At 34.5% G+C, this 14,324-nt stretch overlaps 1 protein-coding gene across 1 annotated transcript in view; it reads left to right on the top strand.

Annotated features, from left to right (window-relative positions):
- Positions 1-3,290: 3,290 nt before the first annotated feature.
- The window catches only part of RORA (RAR related orphan receptor A), a 106,185-nt gene continuing 95,151 nt past the window's right edge, over positions 3,291-14,324 (top strand). The window contains exon 1 of the mRNA XM_053717351.1: positions 3,291-3,375. Within this exon, the coding sequence (XP_053573326.1) occupies positions 3,348-3,375 (28 nt within the window). The 5' untranslated portion in view covers positions 3,291-3,347. The remainder of the gene's footprint in view (positions 3,376-14,324) is intronic.

The following is a 14,324-nucleotide window of genomic DNA, read 5'->3' as shown; positions in this document are numbered from 1 at the left end:
TCTACTTCAGAAACTCTATTATCAACCTCTTGCATTCTTTTTGAGAATTGTTTAACTTCTGTAGAAAGATTAGCTATTACTGCTGAGATTGAACCTAGTTCAGTCTTAATGATCTCAAATTGTGGCGTGAAAAGATCTGTTAGATGGGTGATTAACAACTGAGTGTCACAACTATTAGACAGTGTCTCATTGGAACTATTTAGGCTAGGGTCAGCCAGCTTAATTTTTTTATCTTTACCTTTAACAGGCATTTTGGGTGAAGAAGCCTTAGCTTGTGTGATAAATCTTTCCATAAAGGAAAGGCAGAGTGTATTATGTTGTGAAACAAAAAAGAAAAATTCAAAAGTGAACAAAATGTGAAGAATAATAGGTCAACTTACTTAAGTGTATTTAAATGTTAACAAAACATGTAACAAGATCTCCTGGGTCTCCTATCCTAGGAGAAAAACAAACAAAGTGATAGGTGGAAAAAAAAAATACTAGATCATTAATCGGTCTAGGAATGTATTAGGACACTACAGTCCCTTCTATGAGCTCTCCTTCTTCGGGAGAGTACTGTGCATCTATTAAATGTGAAAGTGTTACAAACAAAAGCACCTGTTAGGTAAAATAAACCATGTTCTATTGCTTCTTAATAAAAAATAAACCCACAAAAAAGCAGGGTAACCTCCTGTTACCCCACTGAAATAGAACCCCACAGATAGCTAAGGCTCAAAAAAATAAAGATTGTAGTATTACCAACATTTCAGATATACAGCAGTTCCTTCTTTAGCTCTATTACTCTATAGCTAATACACTCAATTGACTATTAAACTCCATTAACTATCATAGATCAAGAGCTCCAAAAGTAGAGGACAGGCGAAGGATCCCCCAGCATTCACCTTAAATTATCTACAACTACCATTAATGATCACTTTTAGACTATACAACCCAAGTACAAGAAAAAAAAAGAAAAAAGAAAATGTCACTTATACAATGACAGATTTGAGTAATTTCTAATCAATTGCTCTTAGGCAGATACTAAATAATGGCTAGAAACCTATCTGTCCAGTATGAACCAGAAAGTCAGTTTATCCTTATATCTTCTTTCTTCTTTTGTCTCCACTGGAGCAGTCAGTGGGTTTTAAACAGGACATAGACTATCCACCACAGACTTAACAGATTATACTGAGTATACACCGAGCGCCCCTTTGCAGGTCAGTCCACAGCTCAGTACAAGAGTCACTCAAATTGCACCATAAGTCTGAAGCAAAGGTAAAAAAAGCCAGTACCTGGGAGCTGATTTAATGCAAAGATTCCAGCTACTTCTGCCTCTGAGCGCACCACTCTCACTGATCTGGCCCAGCAACCAGGATACAGCAGCAGCCACCAGCAAGGAATCTCAGCGCCGGTCTCTTCACCTTAGTTACCGCCCTCTTCCCGGCGGAGTCCCTCTCGATACATGCGCCGCCTCCTCAGCAAGATCCGCCACACACCCAGCCAACCAGGCGGCCAGATGGAGTCCCGGTCTCACTGGTAAGCATCCGACAGGGTATTTCCTTAATGTATGCACCGGGTATACCAGCTATCCCGCACAGGTCCACAGCGCAATAACCAAGCAGCTGATCTGGCGCTCCGGTCTCCTCTTGTAGCGGTATCCAAGCTTTGGATTGCACAGCAGCCGTAGTTCAGCATATCACATAGGCTCTTTCCTTAGTGGCTAGGTTACCACCTGCCAGATCAATCAGCTTCCTCCAGCAACAGGGAAATGCTCAATAGATGACTCTTTTTCTTGTAGCAGCTTGCGGGGTTATACCCCGGGGAACATTAAAAGATGAAGCAAATGAATTGCCAGCCAGACCGGCTACAGTAGACTTCGATACTCCGGCGGGCCACAGCCTCGCACAACGCCACACACTATCCTGGCAAGCTCTCCAGGGCAAGTGGCTGCGAGTGGGGAGTGATGGAACAGCGTTCTCTCACCACGCAGGTGTGCAGTGTGCAGGTGAATTGCACAGCACCTCCCCCAACGGAAGTCGTCTCGGGCCAGCTCTTAACCTTACATTACTGGTATTTCAAATAAAGACAACAAGAGAACAAAGAAAATTTGATAAAAGGAGCAATGCTCTATCTGAATCATGAAAGAAAAAATTGGGGTTTAGTATCCCTTTAACTGTGTGATGGTTTATTTTTGGGAGGGAGGTGCAGTCTACTAAACCAATCCAGCTTATTTCTATGAAGTTGGTGCCTAATGTCTTATGTTTCTTGGACATATTAATTTGTTATTTAATAAGGACTTGCCCTTATACTTGAAAAGGTATATGATGAGTTAAAAAAATTAAATTTTTTGCATTAACCAGATGTTGTATACAGGCTCATGTGACAACTTTTGAAAGAGATACTTCCCTTTTAAAGGGACATGAAATTCAAAAGTTTTATTTTCTGATTCAATTAGATAATATAATTTTAAGGAAAAAAAGTTTCCAATGTATTTCAATTATCATATTTGATTTGTTTTCATTGTATTCTTTGTTGGAGAACATACCTAGGTAGTCTGGAACACTACATGAAAGCAAACACTGCTGCCATATTGTGCTTCCACAAATGTTTAACGTTATTAAGTGTTCTATCTAAATTATGAATGTGCATGAATTCAATGTTGGTGGAGACAGATGCACCATTTAGAAAACTTTCATATTAGTTACTCTAAACCTGAAGTTAGAAACTTGACATTTTAATACTAACCATTTGATAACTGAAGGGTCATATGTCCCCTTCACCCTAACTGAAAGAAGAGAGTATACTGTTTCCAATGAGGAGAAATGCACTGGGCTCTGAGGGTCTGTATCCAACATCAGGTGCTACATATGCCATGGTGGGCAGGGCGCATATGGCATGTCCTATCTAATGATCAATTAACGTGTAGTGTTCTTTTGTAACTACTGTGATGTTGATATTGAAAAAAAAATCATTTCACACTTTAGCTGAATTTCCATCCTCGTATTTCCTCCGTTCTCCTTTATTGCAACACATTTCTCACTTTCCCTTCAACACTTCTGGTGCACGGAAGTCATTGCTTCCACCCCCAGTGTACCGTATACCTAATCCGTAAATGACCATAGAATTACTTTCGCTGCTGTCCCCTCCGACCACGTGTAAGGCGGGGTAGACGGGTGGATCTTATAAGATCTTTTGTCTGATTGGTTGTCTGGCACCGAGGGGCGTGTCTGCTGTCAGTTTGGAGGTTTGCCTTGAGCGGGTCACATGGACTCTCATATGGCAGCTCTGGGCGGAGGATGCTGCAGATCTAAGAGGGCATCCGAAGAGGGCGGATTGTACTAGGGCGCCGAGGGTACGGGAGGACTACCATGTATTATGTGATCGCGGCCATGAAAGGTAAGACACTGGTATACATGATAAACACTTTGCATGAGAGAGGCAAGCGGACCTCTCGGTAGAAGAGCAGGTCGTTTAGGTTCAGGCGCTCTGAGAGCAGGGCGCCCACTGACAGCTGTGCACCCTGTGAGGAACGCTGACAGAGCAGGGCAACCCAGGAGAAACAGTGGGTAGATAATAGAAGTGGAGAGCGCGACGTTATGGCATCTTAATAGAACAGCACCCACCTGGAGAGAGCCAAGGCACCCAGTCGGGCAGGATGAGGTGGAGACAGACAATAAGAGAAATGATACGCGGATATACATTGAGACAGCAGGGGCATGGGGTAAAACGGGACAAGTAGAGTAAACTGGATACCTGCTAATAAGAAAGCAGAAGAACACACAGGTGAAGACTTTGCGAGAGCAGGGCTCACAGGAGGACAACGCACCTAGAAAGAGGCAGTGAAAGAACAGAGGCAGACAGGCTGAGAGATAAGCACTTATTTCTGGACATTTTATAGAACAAAGCATCTACTAAGGACCGTGACAGAGCAGGACACTCAGGTGAACAGGGAAAAGATGAAACACAGAAGCATGTTATAAACTTACTGGCATATAACAACCCTGAGACCAAGTGCTGAAAACGAAAGGATTTAAAGCCTCACGGGAGCCCATGCATATTGATATTATGTGATGTAAGCAGAGTCCATAGTCAGTCAGGGGAACGAGAGAACATATAAATAAAAACAGATAGGTAGTGCGTCTCTGGGATAATGGGATTGGGCATCCGATTATTAGTGTCTGAGTTAGCGCCAAATTTGGACACTCTGGGGGGCAGACATGAGGCATTTTGGGGTGATGCCAGGGTGCAGGGAGCTGCTTTGTAAATAGTAGCCAGAAAGAGAGAGAAAATAATGTTTCTACAGCAAACTGGACCAGGGGAAAGTTGTTTAACATTTCCTATCTAAGAATTTGACTTGGCCCTCAGAGTTGTTAGTCAAGTATAAAACAATATTTTGACTTGACCCTCAGAGGTTTTTAGTCAAGTATAACAATTATGCATTGCATTAGAATATTAGCCTTTGACTAGCAACAGTTGGGTGACTACCATGATGCAAAAATAAGTTTGCTGGCAGAAATATATTCACTTTAAATGTATTTTGGGTTACCTTCAGTTCTAGTTTGGAGACAACAATCATATTGGAAAGCTAGATGCATAAGATAGTTTTCACTGCAGCTTGCACTGTGGTTAGAAGCTGTGCATCAGTGTGTATGTATTTTACAAGTGTTGGCATAACTACTTAGTGTTGAGCCAATTCCTTGTTTGAACCAGGCTTTTGTTTGCCCAGCCCTGTTAAAACAAATATATATATATATATATATATATATATATATATATATATATATATATATATATATATATATATATATATATATATATATATATATATATATATATATATATATAATGTATATATATAAAAACCCTTAAATAGTTGTCTTTTTTTATTTTTCTCCTGTCTGTCTATAATTTTTGTTTGCATTTTAGGTTACTGTGTGTTTTATATGAGTTATGATGATGGATATTTTTTGTAACATTTTTCTTGAACTTATGTTGTAGTTTATGTGTTAATAATTGTTTGTACAATGATTACACTTCGGAGTATGTTCTTATTTTTTAAAATAACCTTATCAATATATATATTTACCTACAAGAATTCCTATTGACGTTAATGATGAATTTTCTATACAAAAACTATTGATAAGCTCTTCTAAAGGAGAAAATATCCATCAGTTTCTGGGGCTCATTAGTTGTTTAAACTGCCAGTTCTTAATTTCATTGCAAAATATATTTAAAAAGTAGTCATTGGGCACTATAAAAACACTGAAGCAGGTGATCTGAATTCAGAAACCTATGGGAAGCAGTTTCAATAACATAAACTCAAAGCCAGCATTTAAAAATTATCAGGAGGTCACTGAGGAGTTATATTACCCTCCAGCCATCAATCTGTGTGAATCTGATCAGACTGCCATTTCTGTGTGTCTGCATAATTATGCACACCACATTATTGCTTATAGAATACCTATTTCTTAATATCTCAGTGAAGTTTTTTTTACTTCCATAACATGCACCCAGTTCCCTAAATCCACATTTATATTTATTTATTATTAGATTTTAGAACTTACAAAACTTTCTTTAAAAAAAAAAAACCAACTATATTAGGATAACCTCAGCCTTTGGAGTGTGTTTATTTAACTCCTTTTCCATTGTAGTTCATTTATGTTAAATATGTCCCCATCATTGTAGTTTGACACAAATGTGCAATGGAAGGAGTTACTATTAAAGAAAATGGGGCATAAATACAATGTTGAAATGTGGAGACATGCCTATAGTTATTGTATAGTGCATCATAATGTTTTTATGTCTTGATCTTATTCCAAAGGCAGCTTTGCTGCCTTCAAGGCCGGTTAGCATTTCTAGTGGGGCCTTTGTTACCAGAATTCCGCTTTTTATAGTCATATATATATGCAGTGCCACATATGGCTTTAGAGTATTTAATACCCGGCCCTGGAACGGAGTATGTGCCCAGAGGTCACTCACTGGTGACTTCAATTTTTTTTTATAGGTGACATTTTTTTTCTTACCATTTCTATTTGTTTCTGCCCGAAATTATATAATATATATATATATATATATATATATATATATATATATATATATATATATATATATATATATATATATATATATATATATATATATATATATATATATATATATTAATTATAGATGTATCCCTTGTAAGCAAAGAAGCAACTGTGTGACAAGCTGATCTTTACTTGAACAGGGTTTGCAAGTTGTTGACATCAGACTCTCCTGTATCAGGGTTTTTGTGTTTTGTTGCTTTCCTGTGTGGGCAGCTGCTAGGTAATATTACAGAAATCTTAAAAGTCACAGGACTGTTCATACACAATATAAAAATCTATACCCCTTTTTGTCTTATCTGTAGTTTTAAATAGATCACATTTGTATTATAATATATATTTTTCCATATAAATTGTGATTTGTTCTCAACTGAAACCTAAATCTCTTTAACTGTACCAGTAGTATGGGCAACTTTAGTTAAACTTTCATTTTTAATGAAAACAGATCTGCAGATATTAATGCACAATGTTTTGTTACTCTGAATTCCCAGATGTTTGCTGGTTGGGTGCATTTCAATATAAAGTGAGTGACAGAAAAAATGCTACAATTGGTGTACATACTGATTTCTAATCTGTTGAAATTTGTATGGAAAGTTTAAAAAAAAAAGGTATAAAAAGAATTTATACTTTCACACACATTTGCAGTGTCATGAAAGACAGATATTACATCTGGGCCAACTGTATGAAAGCAGCATCCATACAGCAAATATTGTATTTTACATGTAACAGGTATATGTAGAGATACATCACATTTTTTAGTAAAATTACCTATAGAAAGTATTTTGCAGAACGATACCTGTGCGGACATTTTCACCATAGAAATTAATTGTTTCACTGATCTTTTATAAAACTTAATTGAAATATTCAATTCAGTATTGCATAGGTTAACATAAAGGGCTGAGTTTTTTATGTATTTATTTTTTATTATTTTTTTTTTATACAACAATAAGTTATGTGCTTTTTTGTACCATTAAGGACTTAAACAGCATGAAATATGTTTGTCTCATATACTAATTATTTTTAGGTTTAATTTTTAAGTAATGACATATATGTTACTTTGTAAAGTAAGATTACATTAAAAATAGTCTATGACATTTATTTGGATTCTTATTCTCATGTGTTTGTCACAAACCTTTCAAAATAGCTTTGCACTTTCGACCAAGAATAGTGATGATCAGACACACTTTTGCTTCTTTGTTTGTTTTGTATAATGCATACTATTTAAATTAGGTGTCAGAAGCAACATTATATGAGCCTTGGATCCTTGGCTTGTGGAATTTATTTTTCATGTCTGTTTCAATAGATTTGTAGGCAGGTTGTCCCTTAAATGTTGGCTTTGTAAAGCACAGGGTTGATGCTGAATGCTTACAGTTTAAAGGGGCTTGTCTGACACACTCTTCTTGATATTCATGTTTGTTACATTTTTTATTTACCCCTAAAAAAAAATTCCATAAAATAAATTTTTTAGTTTATCCTTTTTCTTCCCTTTTTTTTCTCTGTCTCTGTTTATTATACTTTTTTTCAAGGACCTTTCAGCCACCATTGTAGTTTAATTTTCCCCAGTGTACAATATACATTGATATTGCTTTCCTATTGGTCCTGAGACATTAGTGGTCTTGTTATTCTTTTACATCTTGCGTCATTAGTATTTAGAAGCGCCTGTGTATGTAGATGGAACTTATACCAGCAAAAAACTTTAATCGGAAACTGGAGGCTTTGGGGAAATGTTAAATTCCTCTCATTTGAAGAATGGTGTCACGTTTTCGGAATTTTAGTGGTGCATCTTTCCTTTATAGGTGTTTTGGTGGTTTTTATGTCATGTTTGTGTCTGTCCTACGTGTTAAAAGGATTCATTGCTGGCCCATTTATTTGTATGAATAAACTGTTTTTAAATTGTAGATATTTTTTATCTTGTATGTAATTTAAACACATCAAATGTTACTTTTTAAGATTGCAAGCAAATGTCTAAAATACTGACTTAAAAAGTGTTTTGGGTCGCCATTAAATAGGGTCAATGACACAACTCTATATTTACTAACATTTTAATCAATATTCATGTTATTCAGAGGAATGCTTTCACTTAAGAATTAAGGAGTGATAGAGATATTGTGAAATGTTGCAAAGAATAGCATAAAACTAGCGAGACTGGAAAAGGTAGAGAGTTTAATAGTGGCTCTTGTCTGCCCTATTACATTGAAAGTGATATACCTATAAGTTTGTTCATTTACCTGTATTTTATATGATTTCATAAGATATGCCTGGGTATCATTGTGCCCTTTAATTGTCTACGAAATGTGTGTGTTTGTGCGGATGTGAGCGACAAGAGGTCATGGGTAGCAGCGTGTTCATTTTAAATTACCCTTTAACATCACTATAATCAAGAATTTCCATGTTTTAATTTTTAAGTGAGAATTCTAGCACAAGCATGTATCTATTATTTATTTATTTATCTATCAATCTATGGAAAAAAATAGGTTAATTTAATTAGACTGCCATACTTAAAATAGAAAAAAAATACTTTAAAAAAACCACAACCATAGCTTTTAAAATATATCAAAGCCTACTCTGTATAAAGTATTCAATGAAATGCACTAGTTTGCCACACATAAACTACAAATAGTTTAGGGAGAAACTCACGTTCAGTGTGTAATATGTCTCTAGAAAGATAAATAAGTTCGAGTGAATAAATAAATATAAATATATAAATATTTGGGGCAAGGGTAAGAATTTTATTTTAATTTTTTTTTAATGGATGCTTTTCTTAATGCCAGATTTCAAGTTCTCAATAAATAAACTTAAAGTTTAAAATCTTCACCCAGTCCCAATGTTACAACAGAGAAAGTATTAATCCTACTCTAATACCATCCCTGGACATCTTCATCTTAAAATGTAAATACTATTAAAGGGACACTGGACACTGTATATAGAGCTGGACATGTTTACACTAGTCCCAGAGCAGTAAGAGTTTCAAGCAGTCAAGTAAGATTTATATTTATATATATATATATATATATATATATATATATATATATATATATTTATTTATACATACAGTGTTCACATAAAAGTTTGACAGCTGGGTGTGGGCAATAAAATATTTTCTAATATTATATCATTTTCTGCAACCGAACACAGAAATTAATTGCTTGATTAAACATAAATGTATTTAATGATAATTTGTGCAATAAATATTGAACATTTTTAATAATAAATCATTTTAGCTTAATATTAGCTAACATTTTAGCTGGGTGGTCAGTAAAAGCAGCCTGGTTGTTCACACCCATTAAAAAGGTTCCAGGGATATATATATATATATATATATATATATATGTGCGTGCGTATATAAATAAATAAATAAAAATATATATATACACACACACTTCACACTTATAAGGTGTACTGGCATCTTATCATAATGAATTAACTAACTGACTTTCAATACGTTTGTAAATATTATACTAATATAGTGTATACAAGTTTACTCAAAAGTTTGGCAAAAACACTTTTGTACACTGTGAGTTGCAGCCAGTAGGTAAAGGGCATTCTTCTCTACAGAAGTCAGAAGTAATTGTATTCTGTCTGAGCTGCGAATATCTTTTATGATTTTTGGATAGTTCAGTAAGAGCTCAAAGTAAATAACTTTCTAAACAGTGCTTTCAAATTGGGACCCAAAAAACTCAGTAGCTCTTTTTTTCCTAATCTATATATAGTACATACAATTTGTATAAGCAGAACCGGCTAAGTGCCATGCCACACTTGTACTGAAATATACAAGATGAAGCATATCCAGATAAAATACATATGTTTTTAAATGTGCAAGATAGCACATAGACATAAAAAAGTAAATTTGTCCTCAAGTCATATGCCTGTCTGAATTGTTCCCTTTTTTGTCACCGTTGTACTGCTTTTTACCGCCTTGTGTTAAATTCCAACCTCTATATTTCAAATGCATGCACTTTATCTGGATGTGCTATATGTATATATGTGTGTATTTGTGTTTCTGTTTTTCTTAATATTATTCTCAGATTTAGTATTTTATCTACTTTTATATATTTGTAAATGTGCTACAGCCAAAACTACAGTAATCTTAATGAAATTTGACCTGTAGGTTTGAATTGTTAGATAGAAATAGTATTTCCTATTTGATGAAATTCTGCCAGTAAAACAGGTTTTGCTTAGAAAATATATCTAGTCCTTAGAAAATAGTTTTTGTGTGTGTGTGTGTGGTTTTCCAATTACTTTGCATACACTTAGGGACAGATTATGAGTGGAGCGCAAATGTTTGTGCACAAGCAATATCGGGTTTTTGTGATCGTATGCTCGCTGCGCTGGTATTACAAGTTGAAAGTAAACACAATCACTTAAGGCGCAATCGCGATTTATGCTAAAATGATTACCGCATCCTCAGAGCTGTGGTTAACTGTTTTGCGAAACAAAAAAGTGTTTCTTGGTTTTATTATAATAACTAATATAGTTAACATTTAACACATTTAAACTATAAAAACGTTCAGAAACCAAATATAAGGGCTTGAAAATGTTTACGTGTTTGCTCAATATTAAAATGTTAATTAAAAATTAACAAAAATGATAGTCCATGATTAATTATATGCAACAGCTTGATAGAAATATCAATGAAAGTAAAAAAACACATAATGCAGTATCCATTTTTATTATTCAGTTTTTGTACGTTTCTCATTAGCTGTTTATTTTTTTGTTATTGTCTGAGAAAAGTGTGAAAACAACTGCTTTCACGTTTCCCTATTCTGAATAAAAGAAATGACAATTTTCTAGACATATTGGAAATAAAGCTTGGTTAGGCAAACAATGGTACTGTCATCGTGTGAGGGATATACTTTTTATAACCTCTTAAAAAGCAGCATGTTAGAGTCTTTTTCCATTAGAAAACATTCTACTTTAAAAATGTTTGTAACTAAATTACGTCGGAGCAATGGTCCTGCTCTTTGCATGGGAGAGGTGGGGGGCTCACACAGTGTGCTGTATTGGCACGGCCTTGTCCGCTTCTGCACAACTAAAGGGTATCCATGCAGCAGACAGACTCTAGTGTCTATTGCGTTCCACTCAACTCCTTGTTTAACCCGGAACCTTTAAAGGGACACTGAACCCAAATTTTTTCTTTCGTGATTCAGATAGAGCATGTAATTTTAAGTAACTTTCTAATTTACACCTACTATCAATTTTTCTTTGTTCTCTTGCTTTCTTTATTTGAAAAAGAAGGCATCTAAGCTATTTTTTTGGTTCCGAACCATGGAAAGCACTTGTTTATTGGTGAATGAATTTATCCACCAATCAGCAAGAACAACCCAGTTTGTTCACCAAAAATTGGCCGGCATCTAAACTTACATTCTTGCATTTAAAATAAAGATACCAAAAGAATGAAGACAATTTGATAATAGGAGTCAATTAGAAAGTTGCTTAAAATTGCATGCTCTATCTGAATCACAAAATAAACATTTTGGGTTCAGTGTCCCTTTAATGTATACATGCTGCATGTCTTCAAGGCATTTAAAGGGTAAAATCAATGGTGTAAGTGTGGTAACCAGCAGTGATTTAGCCTATTGTGGACAATCAAAATTTAAATAGCTGCGTCTGAGTTCTTGGAAATCAATGAGTGAAGGACAGTTGTTAAGTATGTTGTTCAGAAGTGATTTAACCTCATTGATTGTCCTGTGTGCTCTGGACAACCAAGTGTTTAAATCACTGTTTTGTGCATGTTTCATATTTTATCTGTTTGGTAAGTAAATGAAGACATTCTTGGAAAGGTGATGGCCTTTTTGTTTTTTTCAGTGTCTCAGGAAGGGGTTGTGTGGTCATAGTGTTGTGTTTTTTTTGTTTGTTTGTATAGAATTGCCATTAAGCGAATAACATGCTTTTTAATGTTTGTTTCAGAACTTACATTTGAGTTTACCATATGTTTTTGTCATTTAATATATTTTCTGTTCTGTTGTGTGACATATTTTACATTGGGAAATGATAGCTGGCTTAAATGCTCTTGTGACCTTAGGCTTGCAGTCACTACATTCCTTGCAAATTTGAAATTAATTTGTCAAAGGGACATTCAACTTAAACTTTAATTCACAATAGCATGTTCAGTTATGTCTATTTAAAATGTAGTTATGTGATTTTTGTTTCTACTTGTCGTCTAATGTAACTATTAAAGCCAGATAGGCTTGAGTGAGTCTTGCGGATTTTAGAACACTGGCTCTGCAACATTCTAAACAATAATTGGATGATTAATGCAGGAGCTTGTTTATATTTACCCTACTGGATACATCAAAAGATAAACATGCTGTAGAGATTTTTTAAGGGGTGTGTCCTTGAAATGCAAAACAGTGCTTTTAAAACTTGTATTTTGTATACGTATGTTTTGCAATCCAGTGAATAATTGCTGATTTAGACTTTAAATGTATTAAATCACTTTAATGTGATATATATATATATATATATATATATATATATATATATATATATATATATATATATATATATATATATATATATATAAAATGTGTAGAGAAAGTGGCACACACCTTTCACTCAACTGCCTGGTGCACTGCTGAATAAGGTAAATACAAGCATTCCCCAGTATACCAAACCTGGCCAAGGATATATGGCTATACTGAAATGAAGCAGGCAACACAGTATATGATGGATTAAAGGCTGTTTTGTATCGTATCCTGTGTGTATATATATATATATATATATATATATATAATAGAAAAGCAAACAAAATCTCCATACAGGTAACTGATTAATTAGATGCAGTCTTTAGTGATAAAGGATTGACACTATGCACATGCTTTTTAAAATAATTGGAAATGTATTCGATATGCATTAAAAGTTGAAGACAAACATAAAAGACAAGGAGGAAATACTTCATCTGACGCTTTTCATGCCCCACTTTGAGGAAGCGCTAGTGGGCGTGAAACGCGTCAGTTGACGTATCTCCTTGTCTTTTGTGAGTTTGTCTTCAACTTTTAATGCATATCAAATACATCTCCAATTTTTTGAAAAGGCATGTGCATAGTGTCAATCCTCTATCACTAAAGACTGCATCTAATTAATCATTTACCTGTATGGAGATTTTGTTTGCTTTTCTATTGTATGCGGTTATATACGCCTGTGGATCTTACCTACAATTGGATCCCAGTGCGTTAAGCATCTCTCACACTGAAGGACGACAGCGTTTTCTCCAACGTTTTTACAGGTAACCAATATCCAACTCTTATCTTCTCTCCAAAAGTTAGAGATCAAAGTAATAATGTATGGGCTGTGGTTACATGTGATTCTGGATTTGTTATAAGGTGATATTCCGGCTTTATATCTATGGATGAGCAGATGTTTACCATATTAAACAAAGTAGTTTTGGCTTATTTCCATAATGAAATACTCCACATTTATTTCATGTATTAAAGGGACATTAAACAGCTGGGTACAAGTACAGAAGTATGGTTACTACTCACCATGCTTTTGTTTTTCCTCCTGTACCTGCAGCTCTCTTTAAAGCTGTTCTCTTATTTTAACTCATGACAGAATCCAGCGCATTGAAGGGAAGCAAATATACATATATATTTATGTGTTAATATGTGAATATGCAAATATAAACACATACATAAATAAATATATATATATATATATATATATATATATATATATATATATATATATATATATATATATATATATATATATATATATATATATAAGCATATACATATATATTTACTGGGAACACACAGTACCCATAGACCACAATGTAAAGGCTCTTTTCAGTGCCTCTTTTTTCCTAACAACCCACATCCATCAACTTGCCCTCAAAAACTGCATAGTGCTTATTTTTATTTATTTGTTTTTTTATGCTACTTTTCCCTTTTTAAAAAAAAAAAAAAAAAAAGGGACCTCACTTGTTATTTTGGGGGCAATTGGGGCACATTTGACCTCTGTTTGATGTTTGACCTCTGTTTAATTTTTTGAGCACTAATAGCAATAACTAGCCACTTGTAATGGCTGATTATTTGATTATTTATTGCACGTCTGTAAACGTGCGAATTTGCCCGTTTGCGGGCATGCGATAAATTAGCGCTCCATTTGTAATCTAGCCCTAAATGTTTAATAAAGCCATTTGGGTGTTGTATCTGTTGCTGACTGGGCAAAAGTATGATGAGATATATATATATATATATATATATATATACACTGTGTGTGTGTGTGTATATATATATATATATATATATATATGTGTAT

This window comes from Bombina bombina, chromosome 6 (genome assembly GCF_027579735.1).
Source record: "Bombina bombina isolate aBomBom1 chromosome 6, aBomBom1.pri, whole genome shotgun sequence".
In the NCBI taxonomy this organism is placed as follows: Eukaryota; Metazoa; Chordata; class Amphibia; order Anura; family Bombinatoridae; genus Bombina; species Bombina bombina.
The sequence above is the reverse complement of the archived record's forward strand: the minus strand, read 5'-3'. Positions and strand labels throughout refer to the sequence as shown.